Here is a 15,352-nt window from a genome sequence, read left to right as displayed (position 1 = left end):
GTGTTGAATTTTCTCAAATGCTTTTTCAGACTCTATAGAGATGATCATATGATATTTGTGTTTGATTTTATTGATATGATGCATCACATGTATTGATTTGCATATGTTGTACCAACTTTGCATACCTGGGATGAATCCCAGTTGATCATGGTGTATAATTTTGCATATATGTTGCTGTATTCTGTTAGCTAGTATTTTATTGAATAGTTTTGCATCTATATTCATCAAGAATATTGGCCTGTAGTTTTCTTTTTTGTTATTGTATCTTTATCTTGTTTTGGTATCAGGATGATGTTTGCTTCATAGAATGAGTTTGAGAGAATTGCCTCTAATTCAATCTTTTGGAATAGTTTGTAGAGAATTGATGTCAATTCCTCTTTGAATGTTTGGTAGAATTCTGCTATGAACCCATCTGCTCCTGGGATTTTCTTTGTTGGGTTCCTTCTGATAACAGCTTCAATCTCCTTTATTATTATTGGACTGTTCAGATTTTCTACATCTTCTTGGCTCAGTTTTGGTAATTTGTGTGTGTCCAGAAATTTATCCATTTCTTCCAGATTTTCAAATTTGTTGTCACATAGTTTTTTGTAGTAGTCAGTAATGATTTCTTGTATTTCTGAGGTATCAGTAGTAATATCACCTTTTACATTTCTACTTTTTTTATTTGGGTCTTCTCTTTTCTTTTGTTAGCCATGCTAATGGTTTGTCAATTTTATTTATCATTTCAAAAAACCAACTTTTTGATTCATTGATGTTTTGTATCATTTTGGGGGTTTCAATTTCATTCTGATCTTAATGATTTCTTTCCATCTGCTAACTTTGGGTTTGGATTGGTCTTGTATTTTTAGTTCTTTAAGATGAAGTATTAGGTTGTTTCTTACCATCTTTCCATCCTTCTGAAGTAAGCATTTAATGTGAAAAATTTCCCCCTTAGTACTGCTTTTGCAGTATCGCACAGGCTTTGTTATGATGTATCATTGTTTTCATTAGTTTCAATAAATTTTTTGATTTCCTGTTTGATTTCTTCTTGGACCCATATGTCATTAAGTACAATGTTGTTTAATTTCCATGTGTTTGTATAGTTTCCAGAATTTCATTTGTTATTGATTTCTAATTTTAATCCATTGTGGTCTGAAAAAATACATGGGATAATTCCAATTTTTTGGAATTTGTTGAGACTTGATTTGTGACCTAACATGTGATCTATCCTGGAGAATGATCCATGCGCTGATAGGAAGAATGAATATTCTGATGTTGTTGGATGGAATGTTCTGTAGATATCTGCCAAGTCCTATTGGTCTAGAGTGTTGTTTAGATCTTGTGTTTCTCTGCTGATTCTTTGCCTAGATGATTTGTTCAATATTGATTGTGGGGTGTTCAGGTCCCCTGCTATTATTGTATTAGTGTCTATATCCTTCTTTAGGTCATATAGATTTTGCTTTATAAATCTGGCTGCTCTGACACTGGGTGCATATATTTGATGGTTGTTATGTCTTCTTGATGGATAAATCTTTTTATCATTATATAATGGCCTTCTTTATCTCTTTTTATGGTTTTTGGCTTAAAGTCTGTTTTCTAAGATATAAGATTAGCTATTCTGACTCCTTTTTCATTTCTATTTGCTTGGTATATCTCTTTCCATCCTCACTTTAGTCTTTGTGTGTCTTTATAGGTAAGGTGAGTCTCTTGAAGGCAGCATATAATTGGGTCCACCTTTTTAATCTGTGTTTTTTGAGTGGGGAATTTAATCCTTTTACGTTAAGAGTTGTTATTGAAAAGTGTTGATTTACTCCTAGCATTTATTGATTTTTGTTTGGATGTCTTAAGTGTCTTTTGTTCCTTCCTTTCCAACTTACTCTTTTTCTTCTGTATTTGTTGGTTTCTTGGGTGGTAGATAAACTTTTTATTTTTCTCTTCATTGTTAGCATTTTTATTTTACTAGTGTATTTTGATTTTTCTTGAGTTTTTATGGCAGTGATAGTTATTTTTCAGGTACCAAACCAAGTACTCCCTTGAGAATTTCTTGTAAGGGTGGGCATGGGGTATTGAACCTCCAGTTTTTGTTTGTCTGAGAAATATACTATTTGCCTTTCATTTCAGAAGGATAGCCTTGCATGGTGAGGTATTCATGGGTGGCAGTCTCTGTCTCTTAGTATTTTGAATATATCATCTCATTCCCTTCTGGCTTTTAGGGTTTGTTATGAAAAGTCTGATGTTAGTCTGATTGGGGCTCCCTGATAGGTGACTTGATGCTTCTCTCTTGCAGCTTTTAACATTCTCTCTTTGTCTTTGAATTTTACCAATTTGACTATAACACATCTTGGAGAAGACCTTTTTGTGTTGAATACATTTGGGGATCTTGGAGCTGCCTGAATCTAAAGATCTGTCTCTTTTCCTATACCTGGGAAGTTTTCTGCCACTATTTTGTTGAATATGTCTTCAATGCAATCTCCTTTTTCCTCCCCTTCTAGAATACCCATGACTCAGATATTGGAGCACTTAAGGTTGTCTGATATTTCTCTTAGATTTTCCTCAATGTTTTTAATTCTTTTTTCTTTTCTTTTCTTTTCTTTTTCTTTTTTTTTTTTTTTTTTTGTCTGCCTGTGTTATGTCAAACAGCCCATCTTCAAGATCAGAAGTTCTCTCTTCTGCTTTTGCAAGCCTGCTGGTTAAACTCTCTGTTGTGTTTTTTGTTTTGTTGAATGAATTCTTCAGCTGCTTAATCTCTGCTATACTCTTTTTCAGGGCATTGATTTCCTTGAACATTTCTTCTTTCTGGTCTTGTATACTTTTCCTCATTTCATCGTATTGTCTAGCATATTTTTGTCTTGTTTTCTTTGTCTGAGTGTTCTTGTATCTGATTTAGTTTCCTTAGAATTATTGCTCAAAATTCCTTGTCAGTCATTTCAAGGGCTTCTTGTTGTCTAGAATCTTGAGCTTGAGAGTTATTACCATTTGATGGTGTACTTTCTTGGTTTTGTCATATTTCTGGTATCTTTCCTTTGGTGTTTAGTCATTGTGGCAAGGGATTTCATGGTCCACTCATTTGACACTTTTTTCTAGCTAGGATCCTGCCAGGACTGTCAATTTGGCACTGCTGCCCCAGTGCCTGTGGGCAGAAGGTTCAAGTCTCTCTGGGCTGTGGGGATTGGATTGGGCTGTGAGTCCTGCAGCAGCGCCTACCTGATCCCATCACGGCTTCTCGGGGCACATGGTCACAGCAACTCTCAGGCCTGTCTGTGGGGGCCTCTCTGGTTGGCATGTACTTGCCTGGGCTGGGGGTGGGGTCTTGTGGCTGCAGGGCCTACATGATCAGTCATGCTTTTGCCTCGGGGTGCATGATCGCTGCAGGTCTCAGGCCTCTCCAAGGGTGCCTCCACTTGTTTATTTTTTTACCAATGTTAAGTTGGCCTCATTTTCCTAAGAATTTTATTTAAACTGATCTTTTTGTTTTTGGCTGGGTTTACAACTTTAAACTTAAGAGACTTTAGGAAAGTGAAGTGTAATCTTGTTTGATTAGTAAATCCAGGCATAGATATATGCTTATAATTCTGAAAACATTTTTTATACTGATATGATTTTAAACCTTTTTTCTTTAGCAGTCTTCTGTTTAACATTTGTAGAACTCTGTGTACAGATATATTTTGTCCAGAGATATGGCCAATTTAAATTTTGTATTTACATTTCAGTTTCTCAAAATTGTCTAGAGAAACTCAGTGAGAAAACTTTTTGGTCACCAGGTTTTAAATGAACAGAAGGAAAAAACTTAGTTGTTCAAATCCAAGCATATAGAACTTTCCCAAACATACTACAAAATGGTGGGGTTTTTTATGTTTGAGTCGTTTTTTAATATCCAAATGGTACTTTTTAAATAAGCAGTGTAAAAGAGTTTTACAGAGAGAGAGGATGTTTGAAAAGGGATACAGACAAAAAGCAAGGAAGAACACAAAGTACATGATGTTCAGCATAACTAGGGAGGGAAGTGTGCAGTGAAGGAACACAAAAAGGAGAGTCACCTGTTATGTCTCCACCAGGCTGGTTGCTGTAGTTTCTCCTTTTAAACCATCGGGCTATGTTTCAGCTACTGTGTTCCATTGCAGGCTGTAAGTTAAAACTGATTCTGTCACTGCAAGAAATATTTCACTTTCCACCTTTAGCTCAGAATGTTACATATACAGTGCTGCTAAATGGGCTCTGCAGTTTCTAAACAAACCCTGTTAGAGACAGGTTCCTATTAACCTTTTTTTCCCCTTTGTCTGTAAGACTGTGTGATGGGAACATGCAGCCTAATTTGTTGTATATTCTTTGTCTATCCTAGTAGTCTGATGCAAAGTGGCAAGGTTTGTGATCCAGTGACAGAGTTATCAGTTCTTTCATGGCTCACATGGTGTTATCCCAAAACAGGGAGGGGTATTGCATGATTGGCAAAGGGAGGGTCTAGAGTGGAGAATAAAGAAAGCCTGGACACAGGGAATTTCTCACCATTTTCCATTTTGATGATAAAAGTTGTTAAGATCCCAGAGAGTATTAAAATTGAAAGTGCCATTCTCAGGCCATTGAGAGTCATCCTGTAATTCGTACTGTGGCCAAATGGAATTGTAGTAGAAGATAAGTGTTTTGGCCATATGTCTGCTGTGAGACCCAAGGGGTCGAGACTTTTAAGCAGGCACCCCAAAGGGGTGGTCTTGGGAGTGTTGACTGATTATTTCCCATTAAATGAGCTTTGAAAGTGTGAAGGCAAGAGAACCCAGGAGAAAGGCAGGAAGTGATCATCCTCTATCTCATTGCTGGTCTCCGTAGAGAACTGTGGGACATTAACTCAAGAGGGTGTCCCCAGTTGAGAAAGGCCCAGGCTGTAGCCAAGGGGATCTTTGACCTAGCACTAGGATTTTGGAACCTGAGAAACCTGAAGAGTGGCAAAAGTTTCCAGAAACATGGGGTACTCTTGGCTTACTCACCCTTGTTGCAGCTCCTGCAAGAAAAATTTGTGGGATTGATGGAGAAATGGTGGAGAAAGTCCCTTGAAGTGCCCTTCTTATCAGGTTCAGGAGGAGGAGTCAGAGGGTGGATCAAAGCCCCAAGAAAGAATTGGCAAGGGAGTCTTGCCTGAGATGTCCAGACATGATAATCTTGGCTGTAGTCTCCTGAGGGTGACCAGGGAGGGTGCCACACAATCATGGTCACTTCTCCCCAGGGCCCATTTTGGTTAGGCTCAGAGAGGGAAGGAAGGAGTTGAGGGGGAGGAGGTGATGGGAGGGAGATCCAGCTACCTCTGAGAGCCTCCTCCAGGGTTTCAGCACCAAAATGTAAGGTCACTGAGGAAGGAGACGCTAGCCAGGTAAAGGAGGAAAAGATTTCATTAGCAAGTGGCAAGCAGACCTGCCAGGCTAAGCCAAAAAATGGTATCAGTGCCAAGAGGCAGTTGGGTGTCGTCAAAGGGTTAAGGTTGGTATCTGGCCTAGCCTAGGAAGACGGTCAGAATGTTCCACAATGGATACAGCCTGTTCATGGGAATAGAGACTTGGGGAGACAGAAACCTTGGGCTAGCCAGGGGAAGCAGTTCCAATGTTACACTCTAGGTACAGCTTGCTCAGCCTGCTGGTGGAAACAGAGAAATAGGGAGACAGGAACTTAGAGGAACAAAACTTAGAGAAATGAAACCAAAAGGTGGGGGCTTTCTAAAAGTCAGGTTTTCAGTTCCAGGAACTTAAAAACACTGTGTGTAGTACTCAACTACACGATCACTAAATGCCCTTCTAGGTCTAATGCCCTAGGCCTGCTGCCTTCTTCCATAAACACCAGGCTAGGGTGTCATCATCCTCTGAACCTGCTCTGCTTATATTTATCTTTCATCTAGGATTACCTATATTTGAAAGGTATTCTAGTTGCCTCTCCCCATAGGATCTACATTAGTGGTCATAGTATGTCTCCCTTAGATCACTCTAAATGGCAGACTTCTTTCCTTTGATTAGCAAAATGTTAGAAAATATAAATTGCAACCTCTGTAGGCAAATGTGCATTCTCCAACTCCTAGTAGGCCCCACTACTCCCTACTACTTTCTCTTACTCAAGTATTTATATTACTTGCCTTTCCCCTGAAGGCACCTGAATTTATAATACCAAACCTTCTGTCTCATTCAAGATACTGCTCAAGTCTAGCTTTTGAACTCCTATAGTCACTCTCATCTCAATGATCCTATTATACTTACAGCATAGTTGTAAAGATAAGAATAACAAAAAAGAGAAAAATAGAGCATAGTTTAGAGCTTAATTTTGGAGAACTCATTCCAAAAGGATAACAGCTGGTCAACTTTTCTTGATCTCTTATAACTAATAACAAGTAAACAATTTGTTCTTGATCAGGTGGTCAAATATGTGACCTTGAATAGAACTTTGAAAAGATTCTGCTTACTAATTATGATCAGTAGTATATCAGGATAATACTAATTTTCATTAACAAAACTCCTCAAAATTTCCAAAGCTTAACACAATAGAACTTAATTTCTTATATATAAGTGTAGTGGGGGTATACTTCGTATATGGGTAACTAAAAAAAAAAAAAAAAAAAAACACGAAACTTTTACTTTAAAATGACTTTAGGCTTACAGAAGTATTGCAAAAAGAGTACAGAGAGTTCTCTGATACCCTTTCTCCAGCTTCCCCTGATTTTAATATCTTATACAGCCATGGTGCATTGATTATAACCGTAAAATTAACATGAATACAATGTTCTTAACTAAGCTACACACTTTAAACAGATTTCACCAGTTTTTCCTTTAACACCCTTTTTCTGTTCCAGTGTCCAGTCCAGAATGTGACAGTGCAGGTAGTTGTCATATTCCTTTATTCTCCTCCAATCTGCAATTCTGTCTCTGTCTTTACTTTCTTTTCATGCTTTAGGTGCTTCTGAAGAATAGTGTGCAGGCATTTTGTAGAATGTCTTACAATTTAGGTTTGTCTGATGTATTCTTTTCTAAAAAGTTGAAACTTAATTGATAATACTTATTTGTGGGGTACAGACTTCAATGTCAATACATGTACACAATAGGTGATAATTGAGTCAGGATAATTAGTACATTCATCATTACAAAACATGATCATTTTTTGTGTTGAGGACATTCAATCGCTTCTCTTCTAGTCATTTAATAACACACAGTAAATTAATGTTAATTACAGATGTCTAGCTCAACTTTACATGAATAGAACTTATTTTTCCTGACAAGCTGTTTTGTGTCCCCCTTTCTCTTGTTATCCCCCTCCGCCCTTTCTCATCTCTAGTAACCACAGTTCTGTTGTCTCCTGGAAGTTCAACGTCTTATTATAATTGCTGTTATTCATTCATTCTTTCTTTCTTTTTCTTTGTTTCATTCATTCCTATTTATTTCTTAGCTCCCACTTATAAGTGGAGATGTGTGATAATTTCTTTCTATGCCTAGTTTATGTCACTTAACACAATTTTCTCCAAGATCATCCATGCTACTGTTAATAGCAGAATTTTTTTTTTTTGGGGGGGGAGGGACTGAGTAGTATTCCATTGTGTACGGATTCCGTATTTTCCTTATCCAGTCATCCACTGATGGACATTTAGGTTGGTTTCATATTATGGCTATTGTAAATAGATATGCAATAACATGAGTGCAGAGATGTCTTTGACATGGTGATTTTTATTCCTTTGTGCATATATCCAGTAGTAGGATTGCTGAGTCATATGGTAGTTCTATCTGTAGTTGCTTGAGAAAACTCCACACAGATTTTCATTATGCATGTACTAACTTACAGTCCCACCAAGAGTGTATATGTGATCCCCTTTCTCTGAATCTTCACCAGTATTTGTTATCCTCTATCTTTTTTTATAATAGTCTAATGGGGGTGACATCTCAATGTAGTTTTGATTTGAGTATCCCTGATGATTAGTGATGTTGAGCATTTTTCCATATACCTGTTGCTCATTTGTGTGTCTTCTTTTGAGAAATGTCTCTTCGGCTGCTTTGCTAATTTTTTTAAGCACTCTTTTTTCACTATTAAATTGTTTGAGTTCCTTATATATTCTGGATATTAACCCCATGTCATATGCATAGTTGTGAAATTTTCTCCCATTTTGTAGATTGTGCTTTCACTTAGTTGATTGGTCCCTTTACTGTGCATAAGCTTTTTAGTTTGGTTTAATCCCATTTATCTATATTTTTCTTATGTTGCCTTGCTTTTGAGGTCTTATTCATATAGTCTTGGCCCACTACTAAATCCCAAAGCATTTCCCCTATGTTTACTTCTAAGAATTTTATAGTTTCAAGTATTATACTTAAATTCTTTAACCCATTTTGAGTTGATTTTGGCATATGGTTAGACTTAAGGGTCTACTTTCACTCTTCTACACAAGGATATCCAGTTTTTCTAGGCCATCCTTTCCCCAATGTGTGTTCTCGTTTCCTTTGTCCGAGATAAGTTGGCTGTAAGTGCGTGGATTGATTTCTGAGTTCTCTATTCTGTTCCATTGGTCCATGCATCTGTTTTTATGCCAGTGCCATGCTATTTTGGTTACTATAAGCTTAGTAGTGTAATTTGAAGTCAGGTAGTGTAATGCCTTCTACTTTATTCTATTTCCTAAGGATTGTTCTAACTGTTTGAGGTCTTTTGTTGTTTCATTATGATATTAGAATTATTCCTTCTATTTCTGTGATGAATGTTATTGGCATTTTGATGGGAATTGTATGTAATCTGTGCATCACTTTGGGTAGTATGGACATTTTTACAACGTTAATTCTTCCAATCCATAAACATGGAATGCCTTTCCATCTTTTGGTGTCCTCTTTAACTTTTTTCATTAGTATTTTGTAGTTCTCATTGCAGAGATTTTTTACTTCTTGAATTAAATTAATTCCCTGGTATTTTATTTTTGGTAGCTATTGTAAAAGGCCTTGCTTTCTTGGTATCTTTTTCTGCTAGTTCTTTGATGGTGTATACAAATGCTATTGATTTTTGTAAGTTGATTTTGTATTCTGTAACTTTACTAAATTCATTTATCAGCTCTAGGAGATTTTTGGTGAAGTCTTTAAGTATTTTTATATATAGCATCATGTCATCTGCTTTGATGACATGACTTGGCTTCCACTTTTCCAGTTCAAACACCCTTTTTTTCTTTCTTTCTTTTGTCTGATTACTCTGGCTAGGACTTCCAGTACTATGTTGAACAGAAGTGGTGACAACAGGCATCCTTGTCTTATTCCAGTTCTTATGCGAAAGCTTTCCCCCATTCAGTATAGTGTAAGCAGTGGGTTTGTCATATGTAGCATTTATTGTATTAGGATACTTTTCTTCTAGACATAATTTGTTGAAAGTCTTTATCATAATGGGAGGTTGAATTTTCCCAAATGGTTTTTTTTTGTGTGTCTACTGGGATGGACATAGTATTTTTTTTTCTTTCATTCATTTGATGTGATGTATTTTGTTTAAAGATTTTTGTATGTTGGACCATCCTTGCATCCTTGGAATAAATCCCACTTGATCACGGCATAAAATCTTTTACATGTGCTGTTGGATTTGGTTTACTGTATTTTATTGAGGATTTTTGCATCTGTGTTCATTAGGGATGTTGACCAGTATTTTGTTGCTGTTGTTGTTGCGTCCTTGCCTGGCTTTAGTATCAAACTAATGCTGGCCTCATAGTATGAGTTTGGAAGAATTCCATCCACTTCAATTTTTTGAAATAGTTTAAGAAGTATTGATATTACTTCTTCTTAGGTGTTTGGTAGAATTCAGCAGTAAGGCCATGTGGTCCTGTGCTTTTCTTTGTTGAAAGACCTTTTTTTTTTTTTTTTTTTTTTTTTTAATTCAACCATGCCACTTGTCTACTTATTTCATGTCACTAGGTCTATTTAGGTTTTCTATTTCTTCTTGGTTCAGTCTTGGTATGTCATATATGTTCAGGAATTTATCCATTTCCTCTGGATTTTCATAGTTATTGGCGCATAGTTGTTTATAATAGTCTCTGGTGATCCTTTATATTTTGGTGCTGTCTGTTGTAATGTCTCCATTTACATTTCTGATTTTATTTATTTGGGTCTTTTCTTTTTTATCTTGGTTAGGCTGGTCAATGGTTTGTCAATTTTGTTTATCTTTTTACAGAACCAACTTTTTTTTTAAAATTATGTTTTTAGTCTCAATTTCATTAATTTTTGCTCTTAAGTTTATTACTTCTTCTATTTTAAGTATTTTGGGCTTAGTTTGTCCTTGCTTTTCTAGCTCCTTGAGGTACATTATTAGGCTCTTTATTTGAAATTTTCCTTTCTTTCTTTTTTTTTTTTTGAAGTATGCATTTATCACTGTAAGCTTTTTTCTTAATACTTTGTTGGCTATATGCCATACGTATTGGTATGTTGTGTTTCTGTCTTCATTATTTTCAAGAAACTTTTAAAAAATTTCCTTCTTAATCTACTCTTTGACCTGTTGGCTGTTAAAAAGCATGTTGTTTAATTTACTTGCATTTGTATAGTTTCACAAGTTCCTCTTGTTACTGATTTCTAGTTTTATTCAGTTATAGTCATAAAAAATACTTGATATGATTTTGAGTTTTTTTTTTAAACTTGTTGAGACTTATTTTGTGGCCTGACATATGATCAGTCCTGGAGAATGTTCCATGTGCTGGTGAAAAGAACGTATATTCTCCAGCTCTTGTATGAAATGCTCTGTATATATCTGTTAAATCCACCCTGTCTATGATGCTTTTTAAATCCAATGTTTCCCTGTTGATCTTCTGTCTCAGTGATCTGTCCAAAGCTGGGAGTGAGGTGTTAAAGTCTTCTGTTATTATTGTGTTGTATTGGTGTCTATCTCTACCTTTAGATCTGCTAATATTTGCTTTATGTATCTGGGTACCTCGGTGTTGCATGTGTATATAATTGTAATTGTTATATCCTCTTGCTGTACTGATCCCTTTGTCCTTATGTAATGTCCTTTGTTGTCTCATACTACAAATTTTGATTTAAAGTCTGTTTCATCTGATATAAGGATAGCTACTCCTGCTTACTTTTGCTTTCCATTTGCATGGAATGTTTTTTCCATCCCTGCAGGCAAACATGACTCATTCAGCTACAAGGGCTGGGGATTAGAGGCAGGAATGGGGTTGGTCCACCTGAAGAGGTTCTGCTGGTCTGATCTCTAGCTGGGGGGTGGGGGTGCATCAGTTCAGCAAGGTTAAGGTTGGGTCCCAGACTGCAGAATTGGAATCACAGCCACAGTGTGCCCATGCTTTAAGCCACCAGGATTAGGGAATCATAGCTTATCCTGTGAGTGCATAGGGACAAGGGCAGAGCATTAAGCCTGGGGAAGGACCATGTCTGCTGGCTCCAGGGCAGGGCATGTTCTTGGCAACAGCTCTGGTTTCAAGAGAGTGCTGTCCTGGATTGCCTTGGGTCATCATGGTTGACAGTGGGGAGTGCACAGTTTGTGTTATGTTCTAGAGCAATGCAGTGTGTATTTTGGCTGCTCCCCACACTTGTGTCCAGGCTTTTCCTGTCGAAGTATCTGATGGCTTCCCTGGTGAGGGTGGGGGTTGTCCTCTGCCTACTTTCACACCATAAGGGAAAATTCCTCCTGTGCAAATGCCAGTGCCAGAGACGTGGCTGCTGAGGCCCTGTGCTTCTCTCTCCTCTGTTTGCTGCCATCCTGGGTCTTTGTGCTCCACAGGTATCACACCAGCCTCCTGCTGCACTCCTGCATTCTCTCACAGATGCTCCCATCAATATTTAGCTGTCTTTTAGTTGTTCTAGCCCTTTTTGGTGAGAGGAATATACCCTGCCTACCTCTAGTCCACCATCATGCCTAACTGCTGTTCTTTACTGTTGAAAATTAGGGCCCAAAGACGACGACTAAAATCAATATCCTGGACAAAACATGGTGTCAGGTGTCTCCCTCAGACAAAAGAGCACAAATAAAGCAGAAAATCCCACATAGAGACTAGGCAAAGGAAGAAGTCACGCATATTGGAAATATTAGTAATGCCACAATTACAGTTTATACATGTTTCGGAGAATGAGTGAAAGGAAAAACAAATTTCCAGAATAGAGGCAATATAAAGAGAAAAAGAGAGGCTATAAGGACTTGAAATACATTAAAAATTCCCAAGGAAAGGTTTTAGCTTTAAAAAACTGGGAAAATGCTCCAGAAAGGGAAATTTAATCTCTGTTTGACTTCTTTATTCTAAATTATCAATATTTAATTTTAATATTCTTGTTTTACTTAAATTTGAAGAGCATAGGTACAAGCACGTAGGCTAGAATTCAAGAAGACCCTGCTGCTTGCACCTGATTTTCAGGTGGAACAGCTTTGCAACTCTTTGACTCTGCTGTCATCTAAGTAAAACAAAGCTACAGGAGGAGAAAATAAACATCTTCAAATTTCCATATGCTTTTATATAGTCCAAAATATGAAATTAGTCTTGATCTTTTGCCAAGGAGTCATAACTGCACAATTTGAGGTAAGTGAGGTATTGTGCATTCAGTAAGGCATTTACCAAATGACTAATTAGGGGATATTGAAATGACTCAAAGTTTTAAGTAGTCACAGACTTAAAATGTATTCCTATCACTAAGTGTGTTTAAGAAAGATATTCTTCACATGTATAAATATTACTTTTAATATTTTAAAATAAAGATATTAATGCCTACATTTACAGAGCTTGTGTTGCGAAAAGACTGTAATAAGTAAAGTAATTTGAAGGAGAGTTTGCATAATTTACGGCACTTCAAAGATTCATGTATATATGTGCACACATGTATGACAATACTTCAAAAAAAGTCTGTGGAAAAATAGAATTGAAAAATAACATGTATCTCTTTGTGAACTCTTTGAGGTATGTTTGCATAGCAATCTCTGTACCCCTCATATTTTCATTATCATAGTAATTATTGTTTTCAGTTGTGGAACACAGAATAAAAAAATGCATATTATATAATCTTTGACCTTTGTCATGTGAAATTTACTTCCATGAAGAAAAGAAAATTGTGTATGATAATCTATGCATTTGATTTTACGATCCGCAGGGCCTCAAAAAATGGAAACATCATTATAGAAGAGAAAATATTCAAATTATATTTTATACTTATGTTGGACCTTATAAGACATGTAGTACCTTTACAATTCAAGGATAGTGAATTTAGGTGGTGGGGCATTTTTAGGAACGGCATAGAAGTGCCTTTAAAGAACATGACAGAGAATCAAGGAATATGTAGAATTTTAAAATATCAAACTCATAGAAGTGGAGAGTAGAATCGTGGATACTAGAGGCTGGCGTGGAGGGGAGGGAAAAGGGGAGATGCTGTTCAAGGGGTGGAAGTTTCAGTTAGACAGGAACAATAAGTTTTTGAGATATTTTACACAGCATGGTGATTATAGTTAATAATAGCAGACTGCATATTTTAAAACTGTTAAGAGAGTAAATTTCAATTGTGTCACCACAAAAATGGTAAGTGAGATGATGAATATGCTAATTAGCTTGATTTAATCATTTCACATTATACATATATATCGTAACATCACACTGTACCACATAAATGTAAACAATTTTGACTAGTCAAATAAAATAGTAATAATTAAATAAAAATTAAAAAACAATTTTTTCTCAAAACTAAGAAAACAAATGAAAAAGGAGAGACTCAAGGTCTGTCTGGCTGGAGTAGTACCTGTTGGGGAGGAAAGACCAGAAATTAAAGACGTAGAAGAGAGAAAGGAAAATGAGGGCTTAGAATTTTAGCATACTGAAAGTTTCTTTGCCATACATGCCAATTTCTATTGAAAGTCTGTCATGTTAAATTGACAGACATTGGGCAATGCAAGTATTCCTGCCTTCCTCAGTTCCTGTGACTTGTTCATAACTGGTGAGTGATGTGCTTGCCAGAAATTATCTAGGAGAGAATGCTTTAGTTATTTATCTGTGCTGCCAATAGTACTAAACTTTATGTTAACTCAAAGAACACATGTGCATCTATGGCTTGCAAAGATGCTTACCAGAGACACACGGAAAGAAAACATTCAATTCAGATATTGAAATCAATGCAACATATGCAGTGTTGGAAAAAAACAATTCATTCTAAACAAACATGAATAAAGTCAGTTTCTTCCTAATATCCTGTTCTAATTCATTTCACTTGTTTTGCTTTGTTTCAGCAAGTTAAACAAGTAAGTTTTCATGGAGAAATGGAATCACACTTCAAGTGATTTCATTTTGGTGGGGTTGTTTCCTCCAAATCAAACTGGCCTCTTTCTCTTGTTGCTTGTCATCCTTGTGTTCTTTCTCGCTTCCGTGGGTAACTCAGCCATGATTCACCTCATTCGCTTGGATGCCCGTCTCCACACACCCATGTACTTTCTCCTCAGCCAGCTCTCCCTCATGGACCTCATGCACATCTCCACCACTGTCCCCAAGCTGGTGCTCAACTTCCTCTCTGGCCAGAACGGCATCTCACTCCTGGGATGTGGCCTGCAAAGCTTCTTCTTCCTGACAATGGCATGTTCTGAAGGCTTACTCCTGGCCTCCATGGCCTATGACCGTTACGTGGCCATCTGCCACCCCCTCCACTATCCCATCTACATGAGTAAAAGGAAGTGTCTGAAGATGATCATGGGATCTTGGATGCTGGGCTCCATCAACTCCTTGGCACACACAGTCTATGCTCTGCATCTTCCTTACTGCCAGTCCAGGGCCATTGATCACTTCTTCTGTGACATCCCAGCCATGTTGCATCTTGCCTGTGTGGACACTTGGGTCTATGAGTACATGGGTTTTGTGAGCACGGGCCTTTTTCTCCTTTTTCCTTTCCTTGGCATCACTGCTTCCTATGGTCGGGTTCTCTTTGCTGTCTACCATATGAGCTCAAAAGAGGGAATAAAAAAGGCCTTCGCCACCTGTTCAACACATTTAACTGTAGTGACCTTCTACTATGCACCTTTTGTGTGCACCTACCTTCGGCCCAGGAGTCTCCGCTCACCAGCAGAAGATAAGGTTCTGGCAGTCTTCTACACTATCCTCACCCCCATGCTGAATCCCATTATCTATAGTCTGAGGAATACAGAAGTTCTGGCGGCCATGAGAAGAGTGTTTGGGATGTTCTCTTCCATGAAATAATAATAATGGGGGTTCTTACTCCCCTTTCTTTATTTTTGTTTTTTCATGTTGATTAGAACACCATAGAGCAGTGGTTATCCTATAAAAATATAATGTGAGTCACATATAGGAGTACTTCAAACCCTGAGAAATAATGAAATTAAAAGACAATACAAATCTTACCATGATCTTTTTGAAGACCTTTTATATTTATTTTAAAATGTTCTAGTGACACATTCAAAATGTAAAATTAAT

At 37.1% G+C, this 15,352-nt stretch overlaps 1 protein-coding gene across 1 annotated transcript; it reads left to right on the top strand.

Annotated features, from left to right (window-relative positions):
* Positions 1–14,182: 14,182 nt before the first annotated feature.
* Positions 14,183–15,118, top strand: LOC134377260 (olfactory receptor 2L13-like). Its single transcript, XM_063095901.1, has one exon. The coding sequence runs from the start codon at positions 14,183–14,185 to the stop codon at positions 15,116–15,118; it is 936 nt and encodes a 311-aa protein (XP_062951971.1).
* The last annotated feature ends 234 nt before the right edge of the window (positions 15,119–15,352 follow it).

The sequence above is a fragment of the Cynocephalus volans genome, chromosome 4 (genome assembly GCF_027409185.1).
Source record: "Cynocephalus volans isolate mCynVol1 chromosome 4, mCynVol1.pri, whole genome shotgun sequence".
NCBI classification, from domain to species: Eukaryota; Metazoa; Chordata; class Mammalia; order Dermoptera; family Cynocephalidae; genus Cynocephalus; species Cynocephalus volans.
Note: the sequence above shows the minus strand (reverse complement) of the source record. Positions and strands in the feature narration are given on the sequence as shown.

Bases quoted from the DNA above. Each gene is read 5' to 3' on its own strand.
- LOC134377260 (XM_063095901.1), top strand. From the start codon at position 14,183: ATGGAGAAATGGAATCACACTTCAAGTGATTTCATTTTGGTGGGGTTG.